A 14,822-nucleotide genomic window follows, 5' to 3' on the forward strand; every position below is an offset into this window, starting at 1 on the left:
CTGATTTCAACCTCAAAATGTAGGCTTTTAAATATACCAATACTGCTATCTCAAACACATAGAGGCTTCTTCATGATCTCAACTAACAAATTCTGAAAAAAAAAAACGCTTCTTTCTCATTTTACTCGAAAGTTGTGCAGCCGACTTGTGTCACTTGTTTCCATTACGGGTCACATTTATATAAACTGCCTCACATATCATGGTAGTTTGAGAGGATTTAACTTCTTAAAATGTTCTATCTTTACAGAGCTTTTTTAAAGGACACTTCAATTTCAAGCAAGTAGATGTGGAGCTATATGAGGACTGTCACAAGCCAAACAAGTCAATTTTAGAGGAAAATATTTTTGTATTAGGATGATAGTTGGAGTTGGCAGAGGAAGTAGTCTAGAATAATTTTTGTATGAGCAAAATTGAGAGCATCCTCCCAGGATGCCGTCTTATGCAAAGGTCAGCATGCTGCCAACTGGCTGTCTACCATAATGCCACAAGTGCACAAAGCGGGTGGTGCTACACCAATGTTTAGGCAGGAAGCTCACTCAGAGATGGCTGCCCGCCGTGGATACTGCCAAACTGCATTAGGCAAAGCAGGAGAACAACTGCACAGACCGACAGCTAGTGAAGTTATATATGACACTGAAGCTTTAAAGCGTGTATGAAGTAAGCAGCACAATTTCTCTCAAAGCTCTGTGACAGAGCGCGTAATGTTTTCAGAGAATCACGTGATGCTCGAAGCCTCACAGACAATCATGTGATCCTTGAAGCCTCACAATCTGTCCAATCAGGTGTGTGTGTCGGAATGTTCGAATCCCCAGATTTAACTTTACGAGTACGTTTTCATTCAGACTTATTCACTTACATTTTTATATACCCAGTCAAGTAATATGAAGACAAAATTATTTTGAAAAAAAAAAATTATATTTGGCATATGCAATTCATATATGTGTATATTATTCTTATATTACTTCATAATGATATATTATATTATATATGATATATTTTATTATAATACTTACACATGTACATATACACACACATACATATTTACATTACATGTGACTTTATCTCACAATTGTGAAGATTGACAAAGTCAGAATTACTTGATTAAAAAAAATGAACAACTTTATATGCGTGTTATAAAGTCAGAATTGTGAGATATGAAAAGTCAGAATTTTGAGATAAAAATAACCTTTACAATTACCTTTTTTTTTTTATTTAGTGGCGGAAACGGCACTTCAGTTTTGGCCTTTGGATCATTTGCCACAGCCTGAGGAGAAAGTCTACTTGCTTCAAAACATCACTCATGAAAAGGTTTCCGAGGCTAAGAAACATGTATTGCTGTAAAGACCTCAGAATTTCATCACCATAAAAGTTTTGTCATTCTGATGCTTTTGTAATCAAGTCCCTCAGGCTAAGGTTAAGCAGACAGACTTGTAGTACAGTACAGCAATCTCTCTCTCCTTTTTCTTTTTAGAGAGGGAAGAGTTAGATCCCCTTAGGTTACTAAGGGATGTAGCAAATACAGCCTGACATAATAAGCAAAGTAAGAGGTTGCATGGAGACCCGTGTCAGGGTTAAGACAATAATGCTTGGTAATAATAGCTTTGAAAGAGTTATAGTCACTTGTGTTAATATATGAAAATGAATAGGCATCACTATAAAACTGGTACAGACTGCAGAGAAGTGGAAAAAGAGAAAAGTGAACAAGATAAGATTAAGTGATGGATTTTTTATATATATTGTTGAAATAGCAGTTGCTGCATCGTGCTGTGAACGCTTTCACCCTTATATGCTCCTCATTTGAGAGTCACACTCATGGTCCTCATGGTCAAAAGTGACCGGACACCTGAAATGTAACTTTTTTCCCCCTGTATATTAAGGCATTCTCAAAGACTAGGTTTATATTTTTTGTTGTTTTAAATGTTGATTTAAAATATAGTTTTTTTTTTGTTGTTGTTGTTGCATTATTATAACTACATTCAAACCTGAACACAGAAAGCACTTTGTTACACAAAAAATAAAAATTTTATTAAAGGGGGGGGTGAAATGCTCGTTTTCACTCAATATCCTGTTAATCTTGAGTACCTATAGAGTAGTACTGCATCCTTCATAACTCCAAAAAGTCTTTATTTTTATTATATTTATAAGAGAAAGATAGTCTGTACCGATTTTTCCCGGAAAAACACGAGCGCCTAGAGGCGTGACGTGTGGGCGGAGCTAAAGAATCACGAGCGCCAGTAGGCTTTTGCGTTGAGAGCATTTGGAAGCTGTGACACAGATCCAGAGGCTGAAATTTAACAAGAGCAGCATCAGCAAAGGCGGTATGCTATGTGGTATGTACTGAAACTGTATATATTTGCTTAGCGGTTTTGGAAAAAGACTAAGTTCCACTTTATGTCGTCTTTTTTTTTTTTTTTTTTTTTTTTTTTTTTTAAGCTGTACATGTGGAAAGTGCAGTTTGATGACAACATCGCATGTTGTTTACTTGATGTGCTTATGCGCTGATATCTAAGTTAACAACACAGAGATATTTGAAGCAGTATTACTCGCCGCATGTGGTTCCAACACACAATCGTGACCCTTTTCCGTTGGGACTGCATTATCCTTAAGAAATAAACAATGTGCAATCCGAAATGCAGGGAACAAACAAAAACACTTGCACCACTCCGTTGATGCTCTGTAAAAATAAACTCCATCCACTGGTCCCTTAATGCTGTTTCTCTTTTGGTAATCTGTGCAGGGTTGTCTTGCCCTGGCAACCAAAAACACACTTCTTTTGTGACTTTTCACGACGCTCTCGCTCTGATCAGGCTGTGCTCTGCCTCTCAGTGCTCTGCTATACTGGAGCGCGCGCACTTAGGACCCATATAAGGAAATTTCGCTCCAACTATCGTCACACAGAGCCATACTCGAAAAAAACTTTCCGAAACTTGTGACAAACCGGAAAAGGTTTTTTTGGAACAAAAATACTCCTTCAAACGTACAACTTAATTTTTGAAACTTTGTCCATGTTTAGCATGGGAATCCAACTCTTTAACAGTGTAAACAACTCAGTATGCATAAAATAACATTTCACCCCCCCTTTAAAAAAATGTAACAAAAATGAACAGGAATTCTTTATCAGAGCTTAATCCTTCTGGGTATGATCTGATTTTAGCCTCTTATTTCAGTCTTCTGACTCATTTTGGCTTTATGGTTATAGCCATACCAATTCGTTTGAGTATGTATAATTCTATGTAGTAAATGTGTGTATCTGTGAGTGTGTTTAAGTGTGTGAGTGGATGTATCCATTTTACACTCTTGATGTTTTAAAGTTTACCCCTTCCATGCTGTCCACTTTTTACTGCATAGTACAGTAGTTATTTTACATAGTTGCAGTGTTACAAGTAACACCAGTTCAAAGGTGTGTATGTGTGTGTACAAGTGTGTGAGTTGATGTGTTGATTTTGCACTCTAGATGTTTTACAGTTTCACCCCTTCATTGCTGTGAAATTTTTTTTAATGCATTTCTGCGGATTTATAGATTGTACACATAAAAATGTTCAGTTTTTTTTTCCCCATTCATTCCCTATGGTCAGTCTTTTTTATCCGAAGAGTGTGACTATTTTTTTTTTTTACGACCACTTAGCATTTTCAAATCATGCCCTCAATTGTTTTTTTGTGTTCACATACCAGGTGCCATTTAAAAAATAAATAAAAAATAAAATAAAAATAAAAAATAAAAATAAAAATCACCATTTCGTACCATTCTGGTGAAGCTACACTTTGTAAAAATTCTAAATGTTAAATTCTCCAGTCAGAAATGACTGAAGACTGCACAAGGAGACGTGTTGTGCCAACAACAGTGAAAATTAATGGTATTATTTTCATGGCCTCTTCATAATACGTGAAAAATTCTAGATATCTTTCTTGCCATACCACTACATAGCACTGTAATTCTACTACAGAGATACACTAAAAACGGAGAATAAGACTTGGACTGTGCGCGTAAACATTGCGTGCACTATACATACGGACATGGAACAATACATTTATTAATCTGTGTTAATGTTAGTTAATGAATAGACAATCATTCAGTGTTTGTTCATGTTTTTGTTTCTGTTCCATGACATGGTGTCCGACTAGGTGCGCGACGTGGGCTGATGATGTCATAGTTTCTAAAAATATATGGATTCACTGTCCAAACGAAAATGCAAACGGTGGTATTTTAAGTTTTATCCACTCTGGGACGCAGTTTAAAAAAAATATTGGTTTCACTCTCCTAAGACACCAGATCTGTGTAGAGGAAATGCCTATACCAGGGTTCTTTAAATCTTGCCCTGGAGGTCCAATCTGCTACAGAGTTTAGCTCCAACCCTGATCTACTCACCTACCTGTGATTTTCTAATGATACTGAAGACAATGATGAACATGGGCAGGTGTGTTTGATTAGGGTTAGAGCTAAACTCTTCAGGAAAGTGGATCGCAGGCATATACGATACAAAATGTATCTGAGTGCACGGGGCATCAGAGAAGGCATTCAGGGCCAATGACCTACACACAACAACAACAACAACAACAACAACAACAACTCAAGCACAGACCTTATATTCAAAGACCTAAACAAGCTAATGACACACAGGTGGAAGTGATCACACAACAACGAGTCCAAGCAAAGGTTTATGGGAAATGTAGTTTATGACAGTTTGAAAGCCTCAGAGCCAAGGTAGGAGGGCAAAAGGCGGGCAGAGACAAAGCTGCCGGCTCAGACAACTGAACACCGGTAGGGATGCAGAAGACTGTAGTTGAACCAGAGTTACAGAGGAACAAGGTGGAGCAAGGATTCGAAAGTAGCCAGAAGGACAAAGGGATGAGGTGAAACCAGAGGAATTTAGTCCAGAAACGTAGACAGGTGGACAATCGACCAAGGTGGAGCCGAAGGGAGGAATCTATGCAGCTTACCTAGGGTTGACATGGAGTTCATAAGTTCACTTCCTTCAAAGGAGTAGGCTCTGGGGGACTAGCAGAGCAGTGTGGAGCCCAAACATGCATGATGGCTTCCACCATTACAGTGAGCACTGAGGATATGAGAACAGTCTCTGTGATAGCCAGTGCTGAGGACCTTGTAATGTCAGCTTTTCTGGCCAAACTTAGTCTCTGTTACCTGGGCACAGCCATGAGACTAGGATGGAACAACTAGTGTTGCAACATAATCTGTGCTGCTGGATTCATATATTGGTCAGTTGTTCTGTAATGTATGAGCCAGGGTAGAAAGAAGCAGGAATACAAATGCAAGCACAAAAGTTTTTAAACCACACAGATAAAAACCAAAACAAGAACCAGGGCGCAATTCACATAGGGGAATCATGAACATAATCTACTCCAGGGGTACCCAACTCTCACGGTTGGTAAACCGTGATCTCTGGGTTTTCACTATGTGGGTGAAGTTTGTGTATTTCGTGTCAGCACTGATTGTTTCATGTGGGCGTCTCCGCTAATTGTTACCAGCAGCAGCTGTCACTCATTACTTCTCCCTATATATTGCCCTGTCTAGCGTCTTGTGTTTGTCAGAGCGTTGTTTCAGTTCCTCGTCTCATGTTCTGCTCTCCTTGTGTTGTTTTCTTCGTTGGATTGTCTGGTCTCCCCGGAACTCCATCCACTCATCTCATCTCACCGTTGGATTCTTCACTTAACTTCTCGGCTCGCTTCACCGCAGTTCCTCTGTCACCCTCTCCTGCTGCCAACTTACAACCGCACTTTGGATCCTCTGCACACCAGCATCTTCCCGGACTGTGTATCCCCAGCCAAGTTCACATGTGTTCCTGTCTTCATGTACGGTGTTATTCATTCCATTAAAAACCACTAACTTGCACTTGCCTCCTGCCACCAACCCTTCTCCTGTCGATCGACTGTCCTGCAAAGTTTGGCTCAACCCTAATCAAACACACCTGCCTTTAATTTTTAAGTGAGCCTAAAGACCTTAATTACTTGCTTCAGTTGTGTTTGATTAGGACTGGAGCTAAATTTTGGGAAGTCGATCACCAGGAGCAGGGTTGGACACCCCTGATCTACTCAGAGAAGGCAAGAGAGAGCATCAACCTGGAACACGCATACATAAACAACGACCTTAAAGGGTTAGTTCACCCAAAAATGAAAATTATGTCATTAATAACTCACCCTTATGCTGTTCCAAACATGTAAGATCTCCTTTTATCTTCGGAAAACGGTTTAAGATATTTTAGATTTAGTCCGAGAGCTCTCAGTCCCTCCATTGAAGCTGTGTGTACGGTATACTGTCCATGTCCGAACGAATCATTCAGTTCACCAAATCGAACTGAATCGTTTTAAACGGTTCGCATCTCTAATACGCATTAATCCACAAATGACTTAAGCTGTTAACTTTAATGTGGCTGACACTCCCTCTGAGTTCAAACAAACCAATATCCCGGAGTAATTCATGTACTCAAACAGTACATTGACTGAACTGCTGTGATGAACACCGAGGCGAGCCAGTTAACGAACAATAGACTGACTCGTTGATATTATTAATTGGGCGAACTAACCCTTTAAAGCACAGGTCAAGCTCAACCACAGACCTTAACAAGCTAATGACACACAGGTGAAAGTAATCACACAACATAGAGTCCAGGCAAAGGTTTATGGGAAGTTTAATTTGTAATGGAATGGCAAAGGAGTAGTAATCAGTCCCTCGGGTGGAGCTCATGGGCACTCCAACTGGTGACACCTATAGACACATTTTACCTATGGATGTATATACACAGTTTACATCTACATAAGCTGCATATGGATCTGTCTAACAGCACATAATTTAAATGTAATGTAGCATTAATGCTCAAGACTGATTCATGGCAGGATTACGATCAATGTGCGTCAGACCGAGTACCTGTGATAATTAGTTGGGGAAAAAAAATACAAATCGCAGGCGTGACATATGAAATGCAGTCAATCAATTCAAAATTCACCGAATGTTTCATTCAGCCAAATGCATAGCCCCTTTTCACACTGTGATTCTGGAAAATACATAGGTAATGTGTCCCAGCCATTGTTCCCGTGTCACTAGATTTTGCCCCTTTCACGCGGTCAGTGATTCCCCCGGAACATGTGCGTGCATTCACGTTAACTTTTACTTAAAGTTAGCAAATGTACAACTTCAGCACAGTTACCCAATCTCAGCGATCAATCCCAAGACCACACTTCAAATATAATAGATACAGAGAAGGGACTAAAAGAGCACAAATATTAAGCACATCCACAAAGGAATTGTGTACGGATTGCGTCAAACTCTTAACCAAATTGGCCTCAATGTAATATACTGCATCTACCGATTATTCAGCATTCCAACATGGCCATTAGCCCATTGATGGTACTGCAGCAATAAATGTTTGCCTGCCCCGCTTTCCTGACAGTGTAAAACCTCTTAATAAATCAGCCTAAAAGAAGAGCGAGATCATATAGGAATATAATTAGGCACTCAATATGCAACAATTCACACATCTCATAATGCCACATACCTATACAAAAGGATAAAAACTGCATGTCAGGCACAAAAGCTGCACATCGAGAACCAGGATTAAGCAGCTGAACATTGAGCACAACTTCAGGAACATGCCAATCCTACCATCTTGCTGCAACAACTATTTTATACTTTCCTGGTCACATTACTAACCATTTGCATCTGAAATTCATTACTGGCCAATCTCCTCCCACATTAATATGAATAAAATCAATACTTGGTATTTAATTCTGGACTGTTTTCACTGGTAAATTCTCACCTCATATTTAAAGGGACAGTTTGAAGGAACTCTCAGGAAAACTTTATCTGAAACCTCATCAAAATGATTCAACCTGCACAAAGACAAAATATCAGACAGAGAAGGATTATATCAGACTATTAACATTTTAAGACATCCGGTGTGCTGGAGCAAAATACTAATGTACTTGAAGATGAAGAGGAAGAGTGAGAGTGAGGAAGATGATGTTTAGCATTAACAATGATTTTCTGCACCGTCATTCTGACATTATGCTGCCCAAAGTGGTGGTGTCAGATGGATGATAAATAACTAGTAGGTTCAGTTATAAATGCTGAGTTTGGTATCAAGGACCAGGGCAGGGGTGTGAAATCAAGGTCAGGCAGTTCATTCAGGATCTATTTGAATAAAATGAGGTATTTTATTAAAATGTTGTTGCACTCTGAAAAGCAAGTACAACATATGTTTATGTGTCTTCCTGTCAGCCTCTGCTCATGAAATGTTAAGATTTTCTGTGTGAATGAGTTAATTTGCTCCCTTATTTTCAAAGTTCCGCTCTTGCCATCAGCTCAGTGCCTGAATGTCAATGACCCACTGACCCTTCTCCCCTCTTCTTGTCCTCTTATCTGCATATGGTGACCTTTCTACTCTCAAATGAAGTTAAACACAGCATAGAAATGAAAGCTACATATTTATATATCATTCATAATATAACATCATCTAAAGCTATTTTATATTTTATATTATAGTACACTGGTCATTTGGATTATTATGATAAATCATTTTATGGTGCTTCTGCGTCCATTTTTTCATACCATCTCCATTTTTGTTTGACTTGAAGAACGTAAATCACATTGGTTTTGAAATAGAAATGCCACCCCCAGTTTCGACTGGGGTACAAATGCCATACATAACTGCTTTGCTTTTGTAAAACCACCTATTGGGACATCTAGAAATAGGAAGATGGTTGCTGATGTCAGCAGCAATTTGTAGAAGAGTGCGATTAAATATAGGACAGCTTTACTTGTTCCCACTTCAGCAATACGTGGGCAGGAATACAGTTATGATAATTATCTGCACTAAAATAGATCTTAATCTCTCATTAAAACTCATAGCGAAACAGCCTCAGAGGCGTAGAACATTTCCCAATATCCTGGTGCTTCATAAGCAATGTGTCGTAAATTTGGGGTCTTCTCCACTGTCAAACCACAGCGACATTATTTCTCTGAGTCAGAAAGCAGCTGCTATTTATAAGCTCTGTTGGCTGAGCTTGTAACTTCTGTTTTGCTGGCCTGGATTTATTGCTCTTTGTAGTATTTTAACTGAATCTGCAGCTGTTAGAAATAAAGCTTCTCCTCTATTGGTTCCCACAGCTGGAGCAAATAACCAGTTAAAAACAGCAGATCCATAATTCAGTTGGAGTGGCACCGTAATTAGCCTGATCATGCTTTTGGAGGGATTGTGCCATTTTCAAATGTCACACATTTTAATACATTTTGGCTTAAGTAAATATTTAGAAGTTGATGAGGATAAAAATACATATAAATGATCCATTCTAATGATGGGGAAATATTTAATGTAAAAGAGGATACAGTTTAGTAGAAAGTAGATTTTGCATTAAAGGAACTAAGACAGTTAATATGCATGTGACCTTTATTACTTTAGTATATAGTTATATTATTCTATACTAGAATTTTAGTATATAATAGCAAACTCACAGGTGTGATCACTTTGAAAACTTTGAAAAGGATCTGAGTTGTTAACAAAATATAAATGTTTTCCACAATCTCTTCGTCTTGCTAACAGTATCTTTTGTTATTCATTGACAGCGGTCAAAGTATCAACAATTTTATTTTTTACTTGAATATTTCATTTTTATTTTTTTACATTTAGATTTAATATTTGAAATTTAATTTAAGATGGTGATTGGAGTAGGCAAAATTTTTTATTGTGATTTTAAGAAATTATGTAATTAGTCACAATTTTTGATGATTAATTGAGAAATCTCAATAAATTTGAATGTCGTGGAAAAGTTCATTTATTTCAGTAATTCAACTCAAAATGTGAAACTCATGTATTAAATAAATTCAGTGCACACAGACTGAAGTAGTTTAAGTCTTTGGTTCTTTTAATTGTGATGATTTTGGCTCACATTTAATAAAAACCACCCATCTCAACAAATTAGAATATGGTGACATGCCAAACAGCTAATCAACTCAAAACACCTGCAAAGGTTTCCTGAGCCTTCAAAATGGTCTCTCAGTTTGGCTCACTAGGCTACACAATCATGGGGAAGACTGCTGATGTGACAGTTTCCCAGAAGACAATCATTGACACCCTTCACAAGGAGGATAAGCCACAAGCATTCATTGCAAAAGAAGCTGGCTGTTCACAGAGTGCTGTATCCAAGCATGTTAACAGAGAGTTGAGTGGAAGGAAAAATTGTGGAAGAAAAAGATGCACAACCAACCTAGAGAACCACAACATTATGAGGATTGTCAAGAAAATTGATTCAAGAATTTGAGTGAACTTCACAAGGAATGGACTGAGGCTGGGGTCAAGGAATCAAGAGCCACCACACACAGACGTGCAAAGGAATTTAGCTACAGTTGTCGTATTCCTCTTGTTAAGCCACCCCTGAACCACATACAACATCAGAGGCCTCTTACCTGGGCTAAGAACTCGACTGTTGCCCAGCGGTCCAAATACCTCTATTCAGATGAGAGCAAGTTTTGTATTTCATTTAGAAACCAAGGTCTTAGTATCTGGAGGAAGGGTGGTGAAGCTCATAGCCCAAGTTGCTTGAAGTCCAGTGTTAAGATTCCACAGTCTGTGATGATTTGGGGTGCAATGCCATCTGATGGCGTTGGTCCATTGTGTTTTTTTTGAAAGCCAAAGTCACTGCACCCTTTTACCAAGAAATTTTGGAGCACTTAATTATTCCTTCTGCTGACCAGCTTTTTAAAGATCCTGATTTCATTTTCCAGCAGGATTTGGCACCTGCCCACACTGCCAAAAGCTAAAAAAGCAGGTTAAATGACCATGGTGTTGGTGTACTTGACTGGCCAGCAAACTCACTCCCCCATAGAAAATCGATGCGGTATTGTCAGGAGGAAAATGAGAAACAAGAGACCAAAAATTGCAGATGAGCTGAAAGCCACTGTCAAAGAAACCTGGGCTTCCATATCACTTCAGCAGTGCCACAAACTGATCAACTCCATGCCACTACGAAGGAGCCCCCCACCCCCACCCTTTTTATGAAGTACTCTAATTTGTTGAGACGGTGAATTGGTGGGTTTTTGTTAAATGTGAGCCAAAATCATCACAACTAAAAGAACCAAAGACTTAAACTACTTCATTCTGTGTGTAGGCCGAGTTTCACAATTTGAGATGAATTACTGAAATGAACTTTTCCACGACATTTAAATTTACTGAGATGCACCTGTATATTTACACAATAAATTCCCCAAATTAATATACAGCGAACATAAAGTGAATATAGTAACTTCATTAAAATGTTATATTAATTATAAATAACAGTTTGACAATAATTAAAAATGTTGAATAATAAAAAAATATATATATCGTAATAGCATCTTTTCAGTTTAAGTTTGAGATTATCATATATAAACTGTGGAATTGCTATAGTGTTATGTGGCAAGCAATAATTTATATTAATGTCACTTGGAAATAATTTTTTCAAAGCTTCTTTTTAGGGGTGCACGATAAATATCGTCCGTAAATATTGTAAATATTTGTAAATTCCATCAGGTGTGTGATTTCAAATAGAGCAGCTGTTACTACATGGAGCCATTGTTGACTGACAAGCTGCACAAATCCACGTTCATTATCTGTGTTGATTTGCGCAGCTTGTCAGTTAACAACGGCTCCGTGTAGTAACAGCTGCTCTATGTGAAATTACACACCTGATGGAATTTACCGCTGATTAGATAAACGGCTTTACTGCCGAGATGCGCATTAATTATTGGACGATATTTATCGCGCACCCCATCTTTTTTTAATTAAATATGGCACAACTGGCTGTTATTTGCAGCGTTATTATTTCACATATTGGAGCCCGTTCTTTGTACATGTTCAGCCGCACCAAAAGTGAAAATCTTGAAGGTCGAGAAAGACTTTAATGATTCTGACAATACAGAAAATACAAATGAGCAGGTTTTCTCTGGTTCTCTGCTTTTTGCTATCCAGTAAATAATCAAACAGTAATTAAATGGGACTGTTTTGAGAGTGTTTTGTACGAAATATCACAACTCCTACTTAAAAATGCTTAATATTATTTTTCTTTTTTTTCATTTATAGGCACATGGGTGACATTTGGAGGACAGATTTCAGATGAAGTAAGTGCTAATTGTTCTGCTTTTTTCACTACACCTGAAGTAATGAATCTATGAAACTGTTAAAATCAAAGCACAGTGCAACAGCAAGAGTGAAAAGAAAAGCCTGCAGATGGCAAATACGGTGTATGTGAAAAGAGAGAGAGGACACATGATGCAAGAGACCCTGACATTTTATTCTAGAAGTTGTGTAAAACATACAAGCACACACAGATGTTGTGGAAGGGGAAAAAAATCATAACTGAGGATGATAATTTGCTTATGTAAGATTATACAAAACAGCCTGCTGTCCTTCTGCATCAATGGAAGGGTTAAAATGTCCTCAGTCTCTGCAGTCAAACAGCCCCTTTATTTCTTAGCTGGTTGTCGAGAGATTGAGCATGAAATGTTAGAATCATCACCCCCTCCTAAACATGTGCACACACACAGTTTTAACCTTCCCTTGGCAGTGGAATGACTCCGTGTCCTGTCAGCTGAGTCGATCTGACTGGACTCCTAGCATAGAGTGACAGGGCAGTTTGTTTCTCTGACATCGTAAGAGATTTGCTTTCTCTGAGGCATTGGTGTGTTAGAGGTCAATGTCTGAATCAGGACTTTGTTAACACTTTTGTGAGTAACACTCTCAGAGTGTAAGAGTGTGTGGAAGTAGTAGGAGGAGAATTAAATAAAGGGTTAAGATGTTTCTGTTAAATGAACTATCATGACTGTGAAAACTGCTCTTCTCTTCGTTCCTCTTGTACAGATGATCACACAGGGCTGTGATTTGAACATCAGCCTATATATTTGGGCTTTATTTGATTACTTCACAAAAAAAAAAAAAAAAAATGAATACCACCAACAATCCAAAACAATATATTTTTGAGGCAGGATAAATATGACTTCTAAAGTCTAAAAACCGTTGACAAAAATTTGCCACAGTATGCATTTAGGTGGTAAGGAGCAAGGAGATTGAGGCAGGCAGCAAGAATGTGTGTATAAAGGAACAGTCCAGGGTCAAAAATGGTAATTGAACAGAGTAATACAAGTCAAGTCAAGTCAAGTTACCTTTATTTATATAGCAGATTGTGAAAAAAGCAACTGAAGAACATTAAATAGGAAAATAGTGTGTCAATAATGCAAAAAGGCAGTGCATCATTGAATTCAGTGATGTCATCGTTCAGATCAGTTCAGTTTAAACCGTATCTGTGCAATCAAGTCGGCGAAATTGCTGGAAATTAAGAGTCTCCAACTAAGCAAGCTAGAGGCAACAGCGGCAAGGAACCAAAACTCTATCGGTGACAGAATTGAAGAAAACCTTGGGAGAAACCAAGGTCAGTCAGGAGGCCAGTTCTCCTGTGGCCAGACGAAACCAGCAATTAAATTCCAGGCTGCAGCAAAATCAGATTGTGCAGAAAAATCATTTGTTTCCTGTGGTCCTTTCCCGGTGACCATCTACAGTAGGAGACAAGGTCTTGACTGTGGATCTGTCTCTGGGGCTCATCTAGTTGTCCTGACCTCCACTGACATTCAGGGCTGTAGAGGTCCTCTCTAAGTCCTAATCTGGGCTGGGTACATACTGGATCTGAGTGACTGCAGTGACCATCTGATCTAGATACAGACTGGATCTTATGGCTGCGGTGACCTCGGAATGAGAGAAACATACTAATATTAGCGTAGGTGCCATTCTTCTAACAGTGTAGCAAGTACATTTGTGTGTTATGGGAACTGTTCCCGGTTTTTCCTAATTAATGCAACCTAAAAATATTTTAAAGGATTTGAATATTAGAAACGTGTTAGTGTGTTATTTGTAAGCCAGGTTTTTTGAGGGCCTGGAGAAATTTTGACATGCCCTGATATTTGTACTTTTTTCAGTTCCTTATAAACCTACATTGATTAAGCCTGAAAACACTGTATTCAGTACAAACTGGGCTACAATAATATGTAAATAGCATGTATGTACATGATTGCATACCATGTCATGAACAATCTGATATTCAGATTCACAAATATGTGTAAATAAGAAGTGTTTTGTCATTTAAAAACTCTTTCTAAATGATCTTGATCTGTAATGTGACATGGGCGCCACCATGTTTGTTCTCGCTGCAGTTCAGAGAGTTATGTCAGTTGGATTTACAGTACCTAAATTCATCAATTGAAATACAAGTAATAAGTGGCTGGTGAACAGGGTGAACGATAGAATGAACTTTATAGTTACTTACACTATGGGTGCTTATCAAATCTTATTTGTGCATCCTCGCTTCCTTTCCTCATGTCTTAGCTTCACCTCTTCAGGATGTGAGGGAAGGACACAAGGAAAAGGAAAAGGTTTTCCACGGCCCACTATCTGTTCCAGTTCCCGTGGGAGGACAGCGGAGCTCCTAAAATATAATGAATCCATTCTCTATTAAACTAGCAAGAAGAAAATTCACATCAAATGAAATGCATGCATTTATTTTTTACATCCCTTGTATTTTCTTTTTAGATTGTCCCATTTTTTGGAAATCTGACTTGGTGTAACTTTTCCATCTAAACCAATCCTCTGAAGAACTTTACTACACAATAAAATTCAACAAATTATTTACTCAAACACAGACAAAGATAGTGTAACAATATTATAATAAATATTATCTAAAAACTCACTGCATTTATCAAACAAAATTAAGACAAAGCATATCTTTTTCTACACATACTGGAAAATAACTCACATTCAGGCTTGTTTGGCACTGTTCCTCTTCTCAGTGAA

The 14,822-nt window shown here is 38.2% G+C and overlaps 1 protein-coding gene across 2 annotated transcripts in view; it reads left to right on the forward strand.

Annotated features, from left to right (window-relative positions):
- Positions 1-14,822, forward strand: part of LOC113061841 (voltage-gated potassium channel subunit beta-1) — a 108,269-nt gene that overhangs the window by 49,804 nt on the left and 43,643 nt on the right. For both annotated transcript variants that reach the window (XM_026231304.1, XM_026231305.1), the window contains one exon: positions 12,066-12,103. In XM_026231304.1, the coding sequence (XP_026087089.1) occupies positions 12,066-12,103 (38 nt within the window). The remainder of the gene's footprint in view (positions 1-12,065; positions 12,104-14,822) is intronic.

This window comes from Carassius auratus, chromosome 43 (assembly GCF_003368295.1).
Source record: "Carassius auratus strain Wakin chromosome 43, ASM336829v1, whole genome shotgun sequence".
NCBI lineage: Eukaryota > Metazoa > Chordata > Actinopteri > Cypriniformes > Cyprinidae > Carassius > Carassius auratus.